Source organism: Coregonus lavaretus, assembly GCF_964263955.1.
Source record: "Coregonus lavaretus genome assembly, chromosome: 25".
In the NCBI taxonomy this organism is placed as follows: domain Eukaryota; kingdom Metazoa; phylum Chordata; class Actinopteri; order Salmoniformes; family Salmonidae; genus Coregonus; species Coregonus lavaretus.
The window spans coordinates 8634430-8650847 of NC_140012.1; the positions used below are offsets into that span (position 1 = coordinate 8634430).

The following is a 16418-nucleotide window of genomic DNA, read 5'->3' on the forward strand; positions in this document are numbered from 1 at the left end:
TTCAAGGTTGTTTTTTGTCCTGCTACCAGCCTCCTTCTCTTTGATTGGCCCTCTGACCTAATTGACCAATTACAATCCACTCCATCGCTCCCACTCGTTGGCCAGGGTCAGAAATGTATTGTATACATCAGCTCGAGGCAAGCTTACTATCTTACACTGCATGACAGAGAAGTAAATGCATGTCTGTTCTACATGACATACACTGAGTGTACAAAACATCAGGAACACTTTCCTAATATTGAGTTGCACCCCCTTTTGCCCTCAGAACAGCCTCAATTCGTCGGGGCATGGACTCTACAAGGTGTCGAAAGCGTTCCACAGGGATGCTGGCCCATGTTGACTCCAATGCTTCTCACAGTTGTGTCAAGTTGGCTAGATGTCCTTTGGGTGGTGGAACATTCTTGATACACACAGGAAACTGTTGAGTGTGAAAAACCCTGCAGCGTTGCAGTTCTTGACAAACTCAAACCGGTGCGCCTGGCACCTACTACTATACCCCGTTCAAAGGCACTTAAATATTTTGTCTTGCCCATTCACCCTCTGAATGGCACACACACAATCCATGTCTCAATTGTCTCAAGGCTTAAAAATCGTTCTGTAACCCGTCTCCTCCAATTAATCTACACTGATTGAAGTGGATTTAACAGGTGACATCAATAAGAGAGCATAGCGTTCACCTGAATTCACCTGGTCAGTCTATGTCATGGAAAGAGAAGGTGTTCATAATGTTTAGAACAATCAGTGTATTTCTATCTGAAGCATTCAGAACGGGACCCTATTTGGGACATTCCTTACCCAGCTCAGGGGCCTTGCTCAGGACAAAGGCGTAGGCCCAGAACTTGCTGACAGGGGCGCTGTAGAAGCTGGTGTCACACACCGACTGCTTAAAGCCACTTTTGTTGAGGACATGGAACATGTAACAACCGGTCCTGACAGCTCCGATGATACTGTGGAATGGAACACATATAGATTTACTAAAGAGATAATGTATAGTGTTACGTGAATCTGCTTAGTCTAACTATAGGGAATTCACAATTACACACGTTATCGGTATACGAAACCTTTTTAACACAAGTATAATGCCCATGGTCGATCAGAGTGGACTGTAAGTAGGTGTTTTGTAAACGTCCAAATTCAGCTCATATTTTTATACACCTGAACTGTAAGCTTTGTGGTTGTCATAACGTAATGCGATATACATCTCTCAACTATATTATATACTGTCAGCTTTGCGGTGCCATGATGCAATGTGATATACCTCTCAACTATATGAACTGTCACAGTTGCCATGACGCTCTAAACCTGAAACCAAGATAAGAGATAAGACATATCAGTGGGTCACATCTCCAGTTGGCTGTCCTTCCCCTGTCTCCAACCATTTTAGACCTCCATTAAGACTTAGACACACATGCTCTTACTTTGTAAACAGGATGCGTATGCTTAGTAAACACTGTATAGATTTGTAGCTTTCCTTCTCATCTGAAACACACTGTGGCTACTTACAGCGTGAGGTCATTTCAGTTTGGACACCCTATGAAAATAATGTAAAAATGTCATGTAAAAATGATCCAGTGATATTCCAGGAAGACATCCCCAAACTCATGTAACTAAACACCAGTCAAACAGCAGTGGGAACAACACAAGAAGAGAGCCTTGAGACACAGTTGACATTTTGAGAATGAGGGAAATATTGAAGCTGCTCTGAAAAATGCACAGTCATGGGCGATTAACATAACGTTATCAATGGTAACTACCTATCTATGTTATCTATGGTAACTAATTATCTATAACTATGTTATCAATGGTAACTACCTATCAATAACACCATTATCAACGTTAACTATCTGTAACAACATTATCTATAGTTACCACCAACCTTCTCCACATTATCAATGGTAACTATCTATCTATATATTATACAGTATATGGTAACAACCTAACACCAACCTCATCATTGGTAACTACCTATCTATTACAAAGGCCAGTAGTCTACTCTTCAAAAACCTATGTGGTAGAATGTTGCCGTTATTGTGCAGTAATGAATATATGGATTATAAAGTGCACCGGAAGTGGGATTGAGTGGGCAGGTTATGCCCACGGCTCTGGGATTAGGATTAAGTTTGGCACAGCAGGGGGCAGATGATGATGATGTACCTCTGTGGCACATCAAAACAACTCTCCCTATTGTGGGCTGTAAAATGAGGTTATGTGTACTCCTTGACTCCTCCTTAATAATAACGATAACAGATTGGATTTCTATAGCACTTTTACAGCGTTATATAGTACATTGTATAGGGACTTCACCTGGATTACATATGGTTGTTGGGTATATATCTGAGTTCACAGCAGGGTTGGGGTCAATTCCATTTCAGTTCCAGTCAATTCAGAAAGTTTACCAAATTCCAATTCCACATTTTCTTCATGGAAAAACATTGAAGATCATTTTTAAATGTTAGTGTACTTCCTGAATAAACTGGATATTAAATGAAATTGACCCCAACCCTGGTTCACAGCCAATTATACAGTGAGTTCGGAAAGTATTCAGACCCCTTGACCTTTTCCACATTTTGTTACATTACAGCCTTATTCTAAAATGGATACAATTATTTTTTTCCCTCATCAATCTACACACAATACCCCATAATGACAAAGCGAAAACAGGTTTGTAGAAATGTTTGCAAATGTATTAAAAATAAAAAACTTAAATACCTTATTTACATAAGTATTCAGACCCTTTGCTATGAAACTCGAAACTGTGCTCAGGTGCATCCTGTTTCCATTGATCATCCTTGAGATGTTTCTACAACTTCATTGAAGTGCACCTGTGGTAGATTGATTGGACATGATTTGGAAAGACAGACCAAGCAAAAACCAAGCCATGAGGTCAAAGGAATTGTGTCGAGGAACAGATCTGGGGAAGTGTACCAAAACATTTCTGCAGCATTCAAGGTCCCCAAGAACACAGTGGCCTCCATCATTCTTAAACGGAAGAAATCTGGAACCACCAAGACTCTTCCTAGAGCTGGCCACCCGGCCAAACTGAGCAATCGGGGGAGAAGGGCCTTGGTCAGGGAGGTGACCAAGAACCCGATGGTCACTCTGACAGAGCTCTAGAGTTCCTCTGTGGAGATGGGAGAACCTTCTAGAAGGACAACCATCTCTGCAGCACTCCACCAATCCGGCCTTTATGGTAGATTGACCAGACAGAACAACTCCTCAGTAAAAGGCACATGACAGCCCGCTTGGAGTTTGCCAAAAGGCACATAAAGGACAAGATTCTCTGGTCTGATGAAACCAAGATTGAACTCTTTAGCCTGAATGCCAAGCGTCACGTCTGGAGGAAACCTGGCACCATCCCTATGGTGAGGCATGGTGGTGGCAGCATCATGCTGTGGGGATGTTTTTCAGCAGCAGGGACTGGGAGACTAGTCAGGATCGAGGGAAAGATGAACGGAGCAAAGTACAGAGAGATCCTTGATGAAAACCTGCTCCAAAGTGCTCATGGATGTCCTTAAAGAAGAGGAGTTATAAAGGAGAAGTTTTCAGATATCGCTCTAGAAATCCCTGTTTTTACGTACTCCATGTGTGTGTTTAGAAGAGGAAAATGTCACCCCCTAAATCAATAGTCCATTTAAACACTGTGATAAGGCCACTTCCTGTTAATTCTGAGAGAGAACTAGCTCTATCTACAAACATCTTTGTGGCCAACAGTTCCCATGCTGAGGTTAGCAAGGATGAGGGAGGATAACGAGGCTAACCACCACCACTGTTCAGTTAGAGCTTCACTCACACTGATTGGTTGAGTAATTTATTGAATGATTGATTATAGTTTGATGTTGTTTAGGAATACACATAAAGCTATAGTACTGCAACACAGTGGTCAGTGTGTGTCATTCACCTGAAAATAGCCAGACTGAGTGACCAGAGGACAAGTGGTCGGCGCAGGTTCAGCTTGGGCCTCTCTCTCATGAAGTGTTGGACCCCGAAGATGATCGCAGCATACAGTCCACAGAACATAAAGGACTTGCTCCTATTGAGGAAAAAATTAACACAAAAACACATAATCAAACATGTTCTTAAGTGATTAGTGTACTTACCTGTGCCCTAGGCCATGATTTAGATGAGAGCAGGGTGGAAATGGAGACAAGCTTTAAAGTCCTACTCCAGTCGCCTTTTCACCTTATTTAACACCAGGTGCCTCATGATGTGGCACAAGTGGAGGGGCTTACCTCTTTTATTCTCTATTACTATTTTCCCTCAAGCAAAGGGGGAGGTCGATGACATCAGTGGGCACCATCAGACCAACTCCTTGAATGCCCTACTCCTTGAAGTTTGCAGTTGTCTAAAAAACACTATTTTGCTCAAAACATCCCCCCCCCCCCTTTAGTGAGTGTATTTTACTGTATTTATACTTGGGATATTGCTTTTCAACAGGAAAAAAACAAAAATAGCTGGAGGCTGTCTTTATTCTACACTACCGGTCAAAAGTTTTAGAACACCTACTCATTCAAGGTTTTTTCTTTATTTTTACTATTTTCTCCGTAAAATAATAGTGAAGACATCAAAACTATGAAATAACACCTATGGAATCATGTAGTAACCCAAAAAGTGTTAAACAAATCAAAATATATTTTATTTTTGAGATTCTTCAAATAGCCACCCTTTGCCTTGATGACAGCTTTGCACGCTCTTGGCATTCTCTCAACCAGCTTCATTAGGTAGTCACCTGGAATGCATTTAAATTAACAGGTGTGCCTTCTTAAAAGTTAATTTGTGGAATTTATTTCCTTCTTAATGCGTTTCAGCCATTCAGTTGTGTTGTGACAAGGTAGGAGGGGTATAGAGAAGATAGCCCTATTTGGTAAAAGACCAAGTCCATATTTTGGCAAGCTCAAATAAGCAAAGAGAAACGACAGTCCATCATTACTTTAAGACATGAAGGTCAGTCAATCCGGAACATTTCAAGAACTTTGAACGTTTCTTCAAGTGCAGTCGCAAAAACCATCAAGCGCTATGATGAAACTGACTCTCATGAGGACCGCCACAGGAAAGGACCAGAGTTACCTCTGCTGCAGAGGATATGTTCATTAGAGTTACCAGCCTCAGAAATTGCATCCCAAATAAATGCTTCACAGAGTTCAAGTAACAGACACATCTCAACATCAACTGTTCAGAGGAGACTGTGCATTTCCCACCGTAAAGCAGGACGAGGTGTTATGGTGTGGGGGTGCTTTGTTGGTGACACTGTCTGTGATTTATTTAGAATTCAAGGCACACTTAACCAGCATGGCTACCACAGCATTCTGCAGCAATATGCCATCCCATCTGGTTTGGGCTTAGTGGGACTATCATTTGTTTTTCAACAGGACAATTACCCAACACACCTCCAGGCTGTGTTAGGGCTATTTGACCAAGAAGGAGAGTGATGGAGTGCTGCATCAGATGACCTGGCCTCCACAATTCCCCGACCTCAACCAAATTGAGATGGTTTGGGATGAGTCGGACCGCAGAGTGAAGGAAAAGCAGCCAACAAGTGCTCAGCATATGTGGGAACTCCTTCAAAACTGTTGGAAAAGCATTCTAGGTGAAGCTGGTTGAGAGAATGCCAAGAGTGTGCAAAGCCGTCAACAAGGCAAATGGTGGCTATTTGAAGAATCTCAAACATAAAATATACTTTTTTGGTTACTACATGATTCCATGTGTTATTTCATAGTTTTGATGTCTTCACTATTATTCTACAATGTAGAAAATAGTACAAAAATAAAGAAAAACCCTTGAATGAGTAGGTGTTCTAAAACCTTTGACCGGTAGTGTATTTTAGACTCCAACCATGCATTTATGTGATCAATGATCATTCTGAATGGATGAACCAGTCCTTAGCCGACTTTTAGGATTGACACTGCAGTTCACATTTCTAGTTCCTTTCTACTTGGTGGCAGTCCTCTGAATGTACACACACAGCAAGCCACGAGGCGAGCTAAGCTAAACCCGATCATCTAAATTCCCACAGACTGATACCTTACTGTCATTATACAGATGATGTTACATAAGGCTATTAACAGTGGAGGCTGCTGAGGGGAGGACGGCTCATAATAATGGCTGGAATGCAGTGCAATGGATGGAATGGAGTTAATGGAATGGTATCAAACATTTCATTTACTCCATTCCAGACATTATTATGAGCTGTTCCCCCCTCTATCCCCTCTATTTTACAGTCCCCATCGCTATTCGTAATCATGGAACCAATGATTAACCAAACTTAGATGTTGACATACTAACCAGAACATCTACTACTGCAGCCCGTGGGTAATCAGGCAATTAGATTGAGTATATATCGCTCCCGTCTAAAATCAACTGTGATGCAATGTGAAAACAGCTGGAAGCGGGTTGCAATGAGAATACTAGATAGATCACTGACTGGACAATTTTTTAAACCAAAAGGTCAGTTGAGGCACTCAGGCGAATAAGGCTGAATAGTAAAAAGCAATGATGTGTGTACTGCAGAGGGGGTTTCTTTTGATGACAGACCAGATGACCCAGTTTAGTAGGACTATATACAGGGCAGTAAGGCTTCAGTGGTCATTCTCTGTCCCAAACATCACTAAACTGATGAAGGATTCTATAGGGAAGCATTAAGTGCAATACCATCACTGTGTCTACGGATAGTCAAAAACAAATGTAAAACTATTATACAGCTAAGTTGATTTATTCATGCATTTTGCCACAGGGAAGTGAACCCGGGTCACTGTCGTGAAAGACAAACAACCTATGTATCGCGCCATTAGGGTTAACACACTTGTTGGGAATTGTAACGTGGCTCATATAGCGAGGATCGCTCAAGTATTCCAGTGAACCCCTCCATTTGTGTTTTTTTATATTACCTTTATTTAACTAGGCAAGTCAGTTAAGAACAAATTCTAAATGGCCTACACTGGCCAAACCCGGACGACGCTGGGCCAATTGTTCGCCGCCCTATGGGACTCCCAATCACGTCGGTTGTGATACAGCCTGGAATCGAACCAGGGAGTCTGTAGTGACGCCTCAAGCACTGAGATGCAGTGCCTTAGACCGCTGCGCCACTTGTGTAAACTGGAGTGGCTCAATGTAGTGCACTCCCTATTTCTGAGTGTCAAACAATGCAGAGTAGACTGCCTTATCATAACTAGCTATGCATTGGGATACAGGGAATGTGTGATGGGCATTACAGAGAGGGAAAAGGAGAATGGAGAGAATCGGTAGTAATTGTATCCTTTGGAGGTGGAGGTCAAATACAATGTGTGGGCCTTATTTTGCTCCTTGAAAGAGAGAAAATGAGGGCCTGAGAGCCAAGAGAGGGATGGAGGGTCCTGTGGGAGCAAATGTTCTCAGAAAGCAGACATTTCTGCCTATTCAACTAGCTAGCTTGTTTGGCTTATCAGCAGAATGCATGCTGAAGCAGGTCTCGCCCATTAATCACAGCATGGTAGGCCTGGATGTCACATGCAAGCAAAGCATTGGTGTTTTGTGTGCCTCACTAGATGTGCTTTTAGACTACTCCGGCTATCCTCCACTTTGATGCTTTGCTGTAGCCTACACAAATGAGCTCGATCTGAGGAATGCATGGGCAGGGTGAAACAGGGTGAATTTATTTGGCCAACACTGCACATTTCCAGGAATTTTTCAATCCACATTGACAGCTTTCTTGCCTCTGAGACTGTCTCTTAAGTTTAGAAAATCCCAAGTAAGTCTGTGCAGAAACGTGGTCTGTCTTGGTCTTCACACATTTGATTGGACACAAAGAGAAGCACTTGAGACCATTTTTGGTTTGTGTGCTGAGTAGCCCATACTAATTTAATGGGGAGAGCCTTTGAGTTGATATTAAAAGTTATTAAATGTAGGCCTATTGATATCCTATATTGTATCTATGCCTATGTATTTAATACAGTAATCATCACATTAGATATTTAGTAATCATTCATTGCATGTGACTGCACGTGCATGTTACACAAACTGAAGTGAGCAGCAGATAGGCTATACATCGAGTTTGACGTCATATTGTAGTAACAATGTAACAAGCAGCAGAGGGGATGGCTTCTGCATCATGCGATGGATCAAAGGTCATTAACGTTAATAAAAGATAACCGGTTATAACCATGCACATGAAAACTGAAGTTAAGTTGGTAGCATCGTCAAGGACATTTCAAAAGAGGCCGGAGAACTATAAAAAGTATTTCAATTTACAGTAGCATTATGTATCAACGACTGACTAAACGTTACTTTGTAGCATAGTCAAAACTAACACAACAAATTGTATCCGCTCTTCGATACACATGTAAATCTGTAAACGATGGCTCTTTGCGGTGCGAAGCAAGCCGTGTAGCCTACATGACATAGTGTATGGATGAGAGCTCAATCCATCCAAAATTGGCGGCGAAGGGAGGGAATTCACCGGCTTTAGACCACGTAGGCTAGGCTATTCTTTTATCCAGGGATGGATTGGTAGCCTACTCACCAGTTTTCTTGCATCCATTCGAGAGCGCCCTTTTCATCAAATTTTCTCTCAAAATCGTATTCTGCAAGCGGGATGTGCTCTGTCTCGTTCATTTTCGTTATTTCAGTTTCCCCAAGTAGAAATCCAGGTCTATGTTTTCACCCTGTCAAATCAACTGTCAACCCAACAGATATCAAGTGAATTCTCTAGGTTTAGGAGCAAATGGGAGTATGCAGTAGAGAGTAGAGATGCACTTCCCGGCTGTAACTCACGCACAGTGGCCGAGCGCAATCACTTCCCCTCTTGCCTGGCTACCCCAAACTCCTTGCTCCGGCCTAACCTAACGTATCAAGCATAAAAAGAAACGCCTGAAACTTGATCACCTACAGACTGGTCTTGACGAGAAGAAAAAAAAACGGTCGGGGGAGATGGTCTTCTGTGCACTGTTCAACCAATCCAGTAAATGTGGAGGAGGAGTTAAGATGGAGTTTCGCTTTATTATGGTCCTAACGCGGAAGTCGCGTCACAGGCTCTCTTACCATTACCCTTTGAAAACCGTAACATCTGGTTGATACCACTAGTTACCACAGCCACAAAGTAAAAATTGGCAATAGGTCTATCGTAAAAATTCATGAAAACTCAAATTAACTTATTGGTCTTAATTTAAGGTTATGGTTAGGCAAAAGGCATACTGTTAGGTTTAGGCATGTGGTTAAGGTTAAGTTAAAAACACATTTTGGGTAGAAATAGGCAGTGTTTATGACTTTGTGGCTGTGGTAACTAGTGATGACCAGAGGCTAGCTCCGGCCAAACGCTGCGCCAAGCCCATGGACATTAGTGTCTTCACCGCATATCAAATAATAAGGCTGATGGAACAGATCAGAATGTTTAGCTTAAAATGTTGATAAACTATTATTTCTTCACATTTTAGGTGCAGCGATGTGCACAAGGCAGTAGGTCTACACGTGAATGTAAACACCGTTCTAAAATGCAAGAGGTTTCATGGACAGAGATGGAAATATCGGTTAGAAATGTAGAAAGAGGGGAGATCTAAAAATGCAACAACTATCATGGGTTGCTAATATGACTCCGATAATGGCTTTGGTTGCTAGACAATGAAAGAAAGTTGAAAGAAACAATAGAACAGGAGAACGCATATGAGTAAGTCTTTATAAAATATTTGCCTCCACGTTTCTCTGGTGGGATTTTGGCTATAGGCTACTTTGAAGCAATGTAAGACATGACTCATAATATGAAGTAAAACGTCCAGGTTTCAAACAATTAAGGAACAGGAAAAATATAGTGATGCTATTATACGCCTAACATTTTCTGGTAGATGGAAAGGCTTCCCCAAAAACCTTCTTAATTCAATGTTAAATGGTAACTACACAAAAAAAATCAAAATGTGAAAACCTGATGTGTTTTATGTAAGGGTTGGTATGAGGTGTGACCCAGGTGCGGTGCAAGTTAGACAGTAGGCAGTAGGCAGAGATGGTGAAACAAGGAACTGTCATGATTTAACTGGATTAGAACCCAAATGCAGACAAGTACACCAAGCCAGAGAAGGTTTAACAGGTTTATTTACAATGTTCAATAAGTCCAGGTTTCCAACAATAGGGGAAGAGCAAGTCCAGGTTACAGGGAGGGTAACAGATCCAGGTCAGAGCAGGTGTGGTACCGTAATGTCCTAGTGTCCGTGGTGAGTCCAAAAGGGAGGTCCGGTAGTGGAGAGCAGGATGGTGGAGGCAGAAGTCAGGTTCCCATAATCTGTGACACAGGAGAAAAGTAAATAGAACAGGCCAAAAACACAAAGAGCGAAAACTAACAGGTTGAGTTGGCAGCGAGACTAACATGGTCGTCTTGACTATGATCTGACGATGAGTGGCAAGTTTGACCGGGTCTTAAAGGCTGAGGTGATTATGGTGAATGAGCTGCAGCTGGAACCCTGACTCCCGCACACCAGACTTCACTCCTGCAATCAAGGACAGACAGAGGGGAGGAGGAGAGCAGAGAGAGAGCTACCTAGCAGCAGTAGACCTAACAGTACCCCCCCCCCCCCCCCCCTCTACGGACACCACCTGGCGACCGACAGGGTTTATCAGGATGTAACCTATGAAACTCACGGACCAGAGCAGGATCCACAATGAAGCTCCTGGGCACCCAGGAACGTTCCTCAGGACCATAACCCTCCCAATCCACCAGGTACTGGAAACCACGACCCCGGCGGCGAACATCCAGAAGTCGCCGGACAGTGTAGACCGGACCCCCACCCACGATCCTGGGCGGAGGAGGGGGACGAGAGGGCGGGCACAGAGGGCTAACCGACACAGGCTTAATCTGGGAAACATGAAAGGTGGAATGAACCCGTAGGGAGGCAGGAAGCTGTAGCTTAACCGCGCAGGGGTTAACAATAGACAGTATCTTGAACGGTCCTATAAAACGAGGCGCCATCTTCTTAGACTCCACTTTCAATGGAAGGTCACGTGACTTAAGCCATACCTCTTGACCAGGAGAGTAACCGGGAGCCTGGGACCGGTGACGGTTGGCTTGCCTCTGCATGTACGCCGAAGCTCGGGACAGAGCTACCCTGGCCTTCCTCCAGGACACAGCCTCTCGTGACATCACACATCCCCCTCCTCGGGACCGACGTCCTCGTCGGGGTAAAGGCAGCGAAGAAGGCATCACGCCGGGAGAGGGCGTCCGCATTGCCGTGGTGCTTGCCAGCCCTGTGGACAACAGAAAAGTTAAACGGTTGCAAGCTCAAAAACCATCTGGTTACTCTACTGTTTGATTCCTTGTTCTTGGCCATCCACTGCAGAGGGGCGTGATCAGATACCACCATGAAACGTCGGCCCAGGAGATAGAACCGAAGGGACTCCAGGGCCCAGACTACAGCCAGACATTCTTTCTCCACCGTTGAATAGTTCTTCTCTCTTGGAAGTCACTTTCTGCTTAGGTAGAGAATGGGATGTTCTTCACCGTCATGTGCCTGGGTGAGGACAGCACCCAGACCCACCTCCGAAGCATCCGCTTGGACAATGAATTCCTTCTTGAAGTCTGGTGTCACCAGGATCGGACTGGAGCAGAGTGCTCGCTTCAGGTTGAGGAAAGCCGCCTCCGCCGCAGGGTTCCACTTCACCATTCGTGAGTGGCGTTTGGTCGTCAGCTCCGTCAACGGTGCAGCTATGGTAGCAAAATCTGCAATAAAGCGTCTATAGTAGCCAGCGAGGCCCAAAAATGACCTTACTTGCTTCTTGGTGATGGGCTGCGGCCAGTCCTGTATGGCCCGCAGTTTGGCTTCCTGTGGTTTGACCAACCCCCGCCCAATGGTGTACCCCAGGTAGTTTGTCTCACTGAAGGCCAGCTTGCACTTCTTCGGGTTTGCCGTGAGCCCTGCTTCCCTGAGCGAATCCAGCACCGCTTGTACCCGGGGTATGTGGCTGGCCCAATCCGGACTTTGTATAACAACATCATCCAAATAAGCCGCTGCGTACCTCTTGTGGGGCGCAAGGACTCGATCCATCAGGCGTTGGAACGTGGCAGGTGCCCCGTGGAGACCGAACGGAAGTCGGGTATACTGGTAGAGCCCCTCCGGGGTGGCAAAGGCTGTCTTCTCCTTGGACGCCGGGGTCAGGGGCACCTGCCAGTAGCCTTTTGTGAGATCAAGAGTGGTTAGGAAACGAGCATGCCGCAAGGAGTCTATTAAATCATCGATACGAGGCATTGGGTATGCATCAAATTCAGACACTTCATTCAACTTTCGATAGTCATTACAAAATCGTACTGAACCGTCTGGCTTGGGAACTAGTACGATGGGACTTGCCCAGGCACTGTGGGACTCTTCGATTACTCCCAACTCCAGCATCTTCCTTACCTCCTTCTGTATAGCCACTTTACGAGCCTCTGGCACGCGGTACGGGCGCTGGTTTACCGTTCGGCCAGGCATGGTGCGGATCTCATGTTGGACCACCTCTGTGTGACCGGGAAGGGAGGAGAAGACATCCTGGTTCTGCTCCACGAGTTCCAGGGCCATCTGTCGTTGATGTGGGGACAGATTTGGACCCAGCTGAACCTCTTCTCGCGCCGGTTCCTTGGTCTCTGTGGGGGGTAGACAGCTGAACATCGCCTCTCTGGCGTGCCACTTCTTTAAAAGGTTAACATGATAAATCTGCTCAGTTTTTCTTTTATCTGGTTGCCTCACCTTGTAGTTTACTTCTCCCATGCGTTCAATGACCTCATATGGTCCTTGCCAGGTTGCCAGGAATTTACACTCAACGGTTGGCACCAGGACCAGCACTCTGTCCCCCGGCTTAAACTCCCTGGGTTGAGCAGATCTGTTGTAGGAGGCTTGCTGTTGCCGCTGACTGGCCTCCAGGTGTTCCCGCATCATGGGATAGATGGCCTTCATTCTCTCCCTCATAGCCCCGACATGGTCGATCAGTGTCCGCTGTTGGCATGGCTGCTCCTCCCAGGCCTCCTTGGCGATGTCGAGCAGTCCTCTGGGTCTGTAGGAAAGCAAGAGCTCAAAGGGTGAAAAACCAGTAGAAGACTGAGGGACCTCTCTCACCGCAAATAATATGTATGGTAACAGCTGATCCCAGTTGCGCCCATCTTCCCCTACCGCTTTCCGCAGCATGGATTTTAGTGTTTTGTTAAAACGTTCGACTAGGCCATCTGTCTGGGGGTGGTAGACCGAGGTTCTCAGCTGTTTGATTTTCAGTAAAGCACAGAGTTCTTTCATCACCCTGGACATGAACGGAGTCCCTTGGTCCGTCAATATCTCTTTTGGGATTCCCAGACTAGTCGAGAGAAGGAACAGCTCCTTGGCGATTTGTCTGGATGTAGCCTTCCTCAGCGGAATGGCCTCCGGGTACCGGGATGCATAGTCCAGAATGACCAGAATGTATTGATGTCCCCTGGAACTTTTCGGTAAGGGCCCGACTATGTCTAATCCAATCCTCTCAAAAGGAGTTTCGATAATGGGCAAGGGAATGAGCGGGTTTCTATATGTGGGCTTTGGCGCAACCTGCTGACACTCAGGGCAACTACGGCAGTAGTTCTCTATCTCTTTGTGTACTCCTGGCCAAAAGAAACGTTGCATGATTCTTTCCTTAGTCTTCTCTACCCCCAAGTGGGCCCCTAGCGGGTGTGTGTGTGCTAGGTTGAGTACTGTGGCCCGATAGGGCTGTGGCACGAGGAGCTGTTCATGCACTTCATCATTTTTCTTGACTATCTGATATACTAACCCCCGGTTTACTGCGAAATGGGGGTAAGTAGGGTTTGTCTTATCACCTAACACTACACCTTCTAATACCTGCACATTTCTTAAGGCATTTGCAAGAGTAGGATCTTGTAATTGAGCCGTACCATACTGGCCTGTGAGAGGGGGAAGCTCTTGGGTGCCTGGGACGTCTTCTTCACTGGAGAACGGAGCACTTTCCTGGGCTGCGTTCTCTTCTCCCGTATCCGGACCAGTCTCTGTGTCGGTCTGGGCACCTGCCATCCCTATCAGAGCCCGGGCGGGAGTGAGTACTTCGGAGGATTGCACCGGAGCCTTCCCAGGATGAGTCTTGCCTCTCCGTTTCCGAGGTACTCGGGTTATCCTCTCCTGAGACTCTCTCCAGAGTGGGTAAAAGGCTGGGCAGTCTCGTCCAATTAGGACAGGGACGGGGAGGGAATCAACCACCCCCGCCGTCGTGTGTATGGTTCCCCGTGTGCTGGTCATTGTAAGTTTAGTAATGGGGTATTCTCTGGTGTCTCCATGGACACAGGAAACTGGGAGGACTTTCCCCGGGGTCAGACACGTTGGGCCCACCAAATCCTTACGCACCAGGGTGGCCCGGCTACCAGAATCTAGTAAGGCCTCCACATCATGGTGATTCACAGTTACCGGGCAGGTGGGGGGTCGATCTGGGCCGCCATCTACGACTCCCAAGAGCGAGGCAAAACGGTGTGTGGGTGCTGAGCTGGAGGACTCCGCAGTGGGCATAGGTTCATCGGCTGGTTTCCCACACTGCCAGGAGATATGTCCCATCTCCCCACACCGGTAACACTGTCGAGTTTCCCCCTCCTGGTGTACTCTTCTTGGACCCGCCTGGTTTCTGGCTCCCCCTGGAGCCGGGATAAGTCCTGACGTGGCTGGGTTCGAGACCTTGGGGTCCTTTGGACGGGTTCTTCCCATTTGTGGTGGGGGCGCACTCCTGGGGTCTTTTCGGGAAGCATTCAGCATCTCCGCTGTGGCCTGGTACTTTTCCACAGCTTCCACGGTCAGATCAGCCGTGGTCAAGGCCTGTTGACTGATGAACCGTTTTGCCTCATAAGGCAGGGCGCGTAGGTAACGATCCACCACAACGGCCTCCACCACCGCCGCTGCTGTATTCCTCTGCGGATCCAGCCATTTCCTTGCGATTCGGACAAGTTCATGCATCTGCGCCCGAGGAGGTTGGTCTGGTTGGAAGGTCCAGCTGTGAAAGCGCTGGGCCATACCAAACTTTGTGAGTCCATATCTGCTGAGGATCTCAGACTTCAGGGCATCATAGTCAGTAACCTGGTCAGGGCCCAGGTCCCGGACAGCATTCAGCGATTCCCCGGTTAGGAAGGGGGCTAACAGACCAACCCACTGTTGCTTGGGCCAGGCTTCCCTAGTGGCCGTGGCCTCAAATGCATGCAGGTATGCCTCAATGTCATCGGTAGCTCCCATCTTAGATATAAAGTCACTTGCCTTTATTGGGCGGGTATTTTGGACAACCATCTGTCTCTGCAACTGCAATTCCTCTGCCTTCAGAAGGTTGGCTTTCTTTTGCTACTCCACGAGAGCCACGTTTGCTTGCATCTGGGCTTGCTGGCCAGCAACAAGGGCTTTAAATATGTCCTCCATTTCAGTCGGCGGGGAGCCTACGGCCAACTTGGAAAACTGGGTGATCAAACCTTCGGTATCCTCCTCTGACATGCACTATTAACGCTTGAGCGTGCCTGTATTCTCCACCATCTGTGACGTCATGAGAGGCTACACAGCTTTCAGCGGGATTGCTCAAGTAGTGCAAGGAGACAAGGTTCAAACAAAACAAGGATTTTATTAAAGGTCTTGGGAAATTAACGAAAATATAACAAAATTCTGTTCTCTTGTGGCTCTTTAAGGGTTAACAGTTCAGGGATGTCTCTTCCACATCCAAAATCATAATTCTCACTCGCTCAGATAACTTTTCCCCAGCCTTACTGTAGTCCACGTTGCAGCTAGTGGCCAACCCAGCACAAAGTCCTTCCAAATGTCTCTCCCGTATTTCCACAGGCGAATATATCCAAAGGTGTGTATTTCCCAAAGGTAAGTATCTCCAAATCCTTATCCTTATATTCCTCATGGAAGGGGACGTGCAGCACTCTTGTCCTCCAGAGAGCCCCGGTTGGAGACTGTGTTTCTTCACAACCCCCACACTCCCTCTCAGTGTGTCTCTTCCCTTCAAAAACCCTTCAGCTCATCAGCTCCTGATTTGTTTCAGCTGCGTGGGAAGATTGGCCATAGAGGGGTGGAGTTCCCGACCATACCAGCAGATGGAGCCATAGCTGTCTGGGTTTGCAGCCATCTCAGGGGGATGTAACGTCCCTCCAGGACACAGCCTCTCGTGACATCACAAGGCAGATAATATTTGTTCTTAATGGTGATGTTGTTAAGTCCACGGAAATCAATACAGGGTCTGAGGGTCTTATCCTTCTTAGCAACAAAAAAGAATCCCGCTCCTACAGGTGACGAGGAAGGACGAATAATACCTGCCGCCAAGGAGTCCCGAATGTAGTTCTCCATAGCCTCCGTCTCCGGGCGGGAGAGATTGTACAGGCGACTGCTGGGGAGAGGGGCTCCTGGCTGGAGGTCAATGGCGCAGTCGTAAGGCCGGTGAGGAGGAAGAGAAGTAGCTCTGTGTTTGCAGAAAACGGATGCCAGGTCATGATACAC

At 46.2% G+C, this 16418-nt stretch overlaps 1 protein-coding gene across 1 annotated transcript in view; it reads right to left on the bottom strand.

Moving 5' to 3' along the window:
* The window catches only part of LOC311100818 (very long chain fatty acid elongase 6-like), a 29549-nt gene extending 20678 nt beyond the window's left edge, over positions 1-8871 (bottom strand). The window contains exons 1-3 of the mRNA XM_084141788.1: positions 8492-8871; positions 3899-4030; positions 796-947 (exon numbers count right to left, since the gene is read on the bottom strand). Coding sequence (XP_083997914.1) covers positions 796-947; positions 3899-4030; positions 8492-8583 — 376 coding nt within the window. The 5' untranslated portion in view covers positions 8584-8871. The remainder of the gene's footprint in view (positions 1-795; positions 948-3898; positions 4031-8491) is intronic.
* Between the last annotated feature and the right edge of the window lie 7547 nt (positions 8872-16418).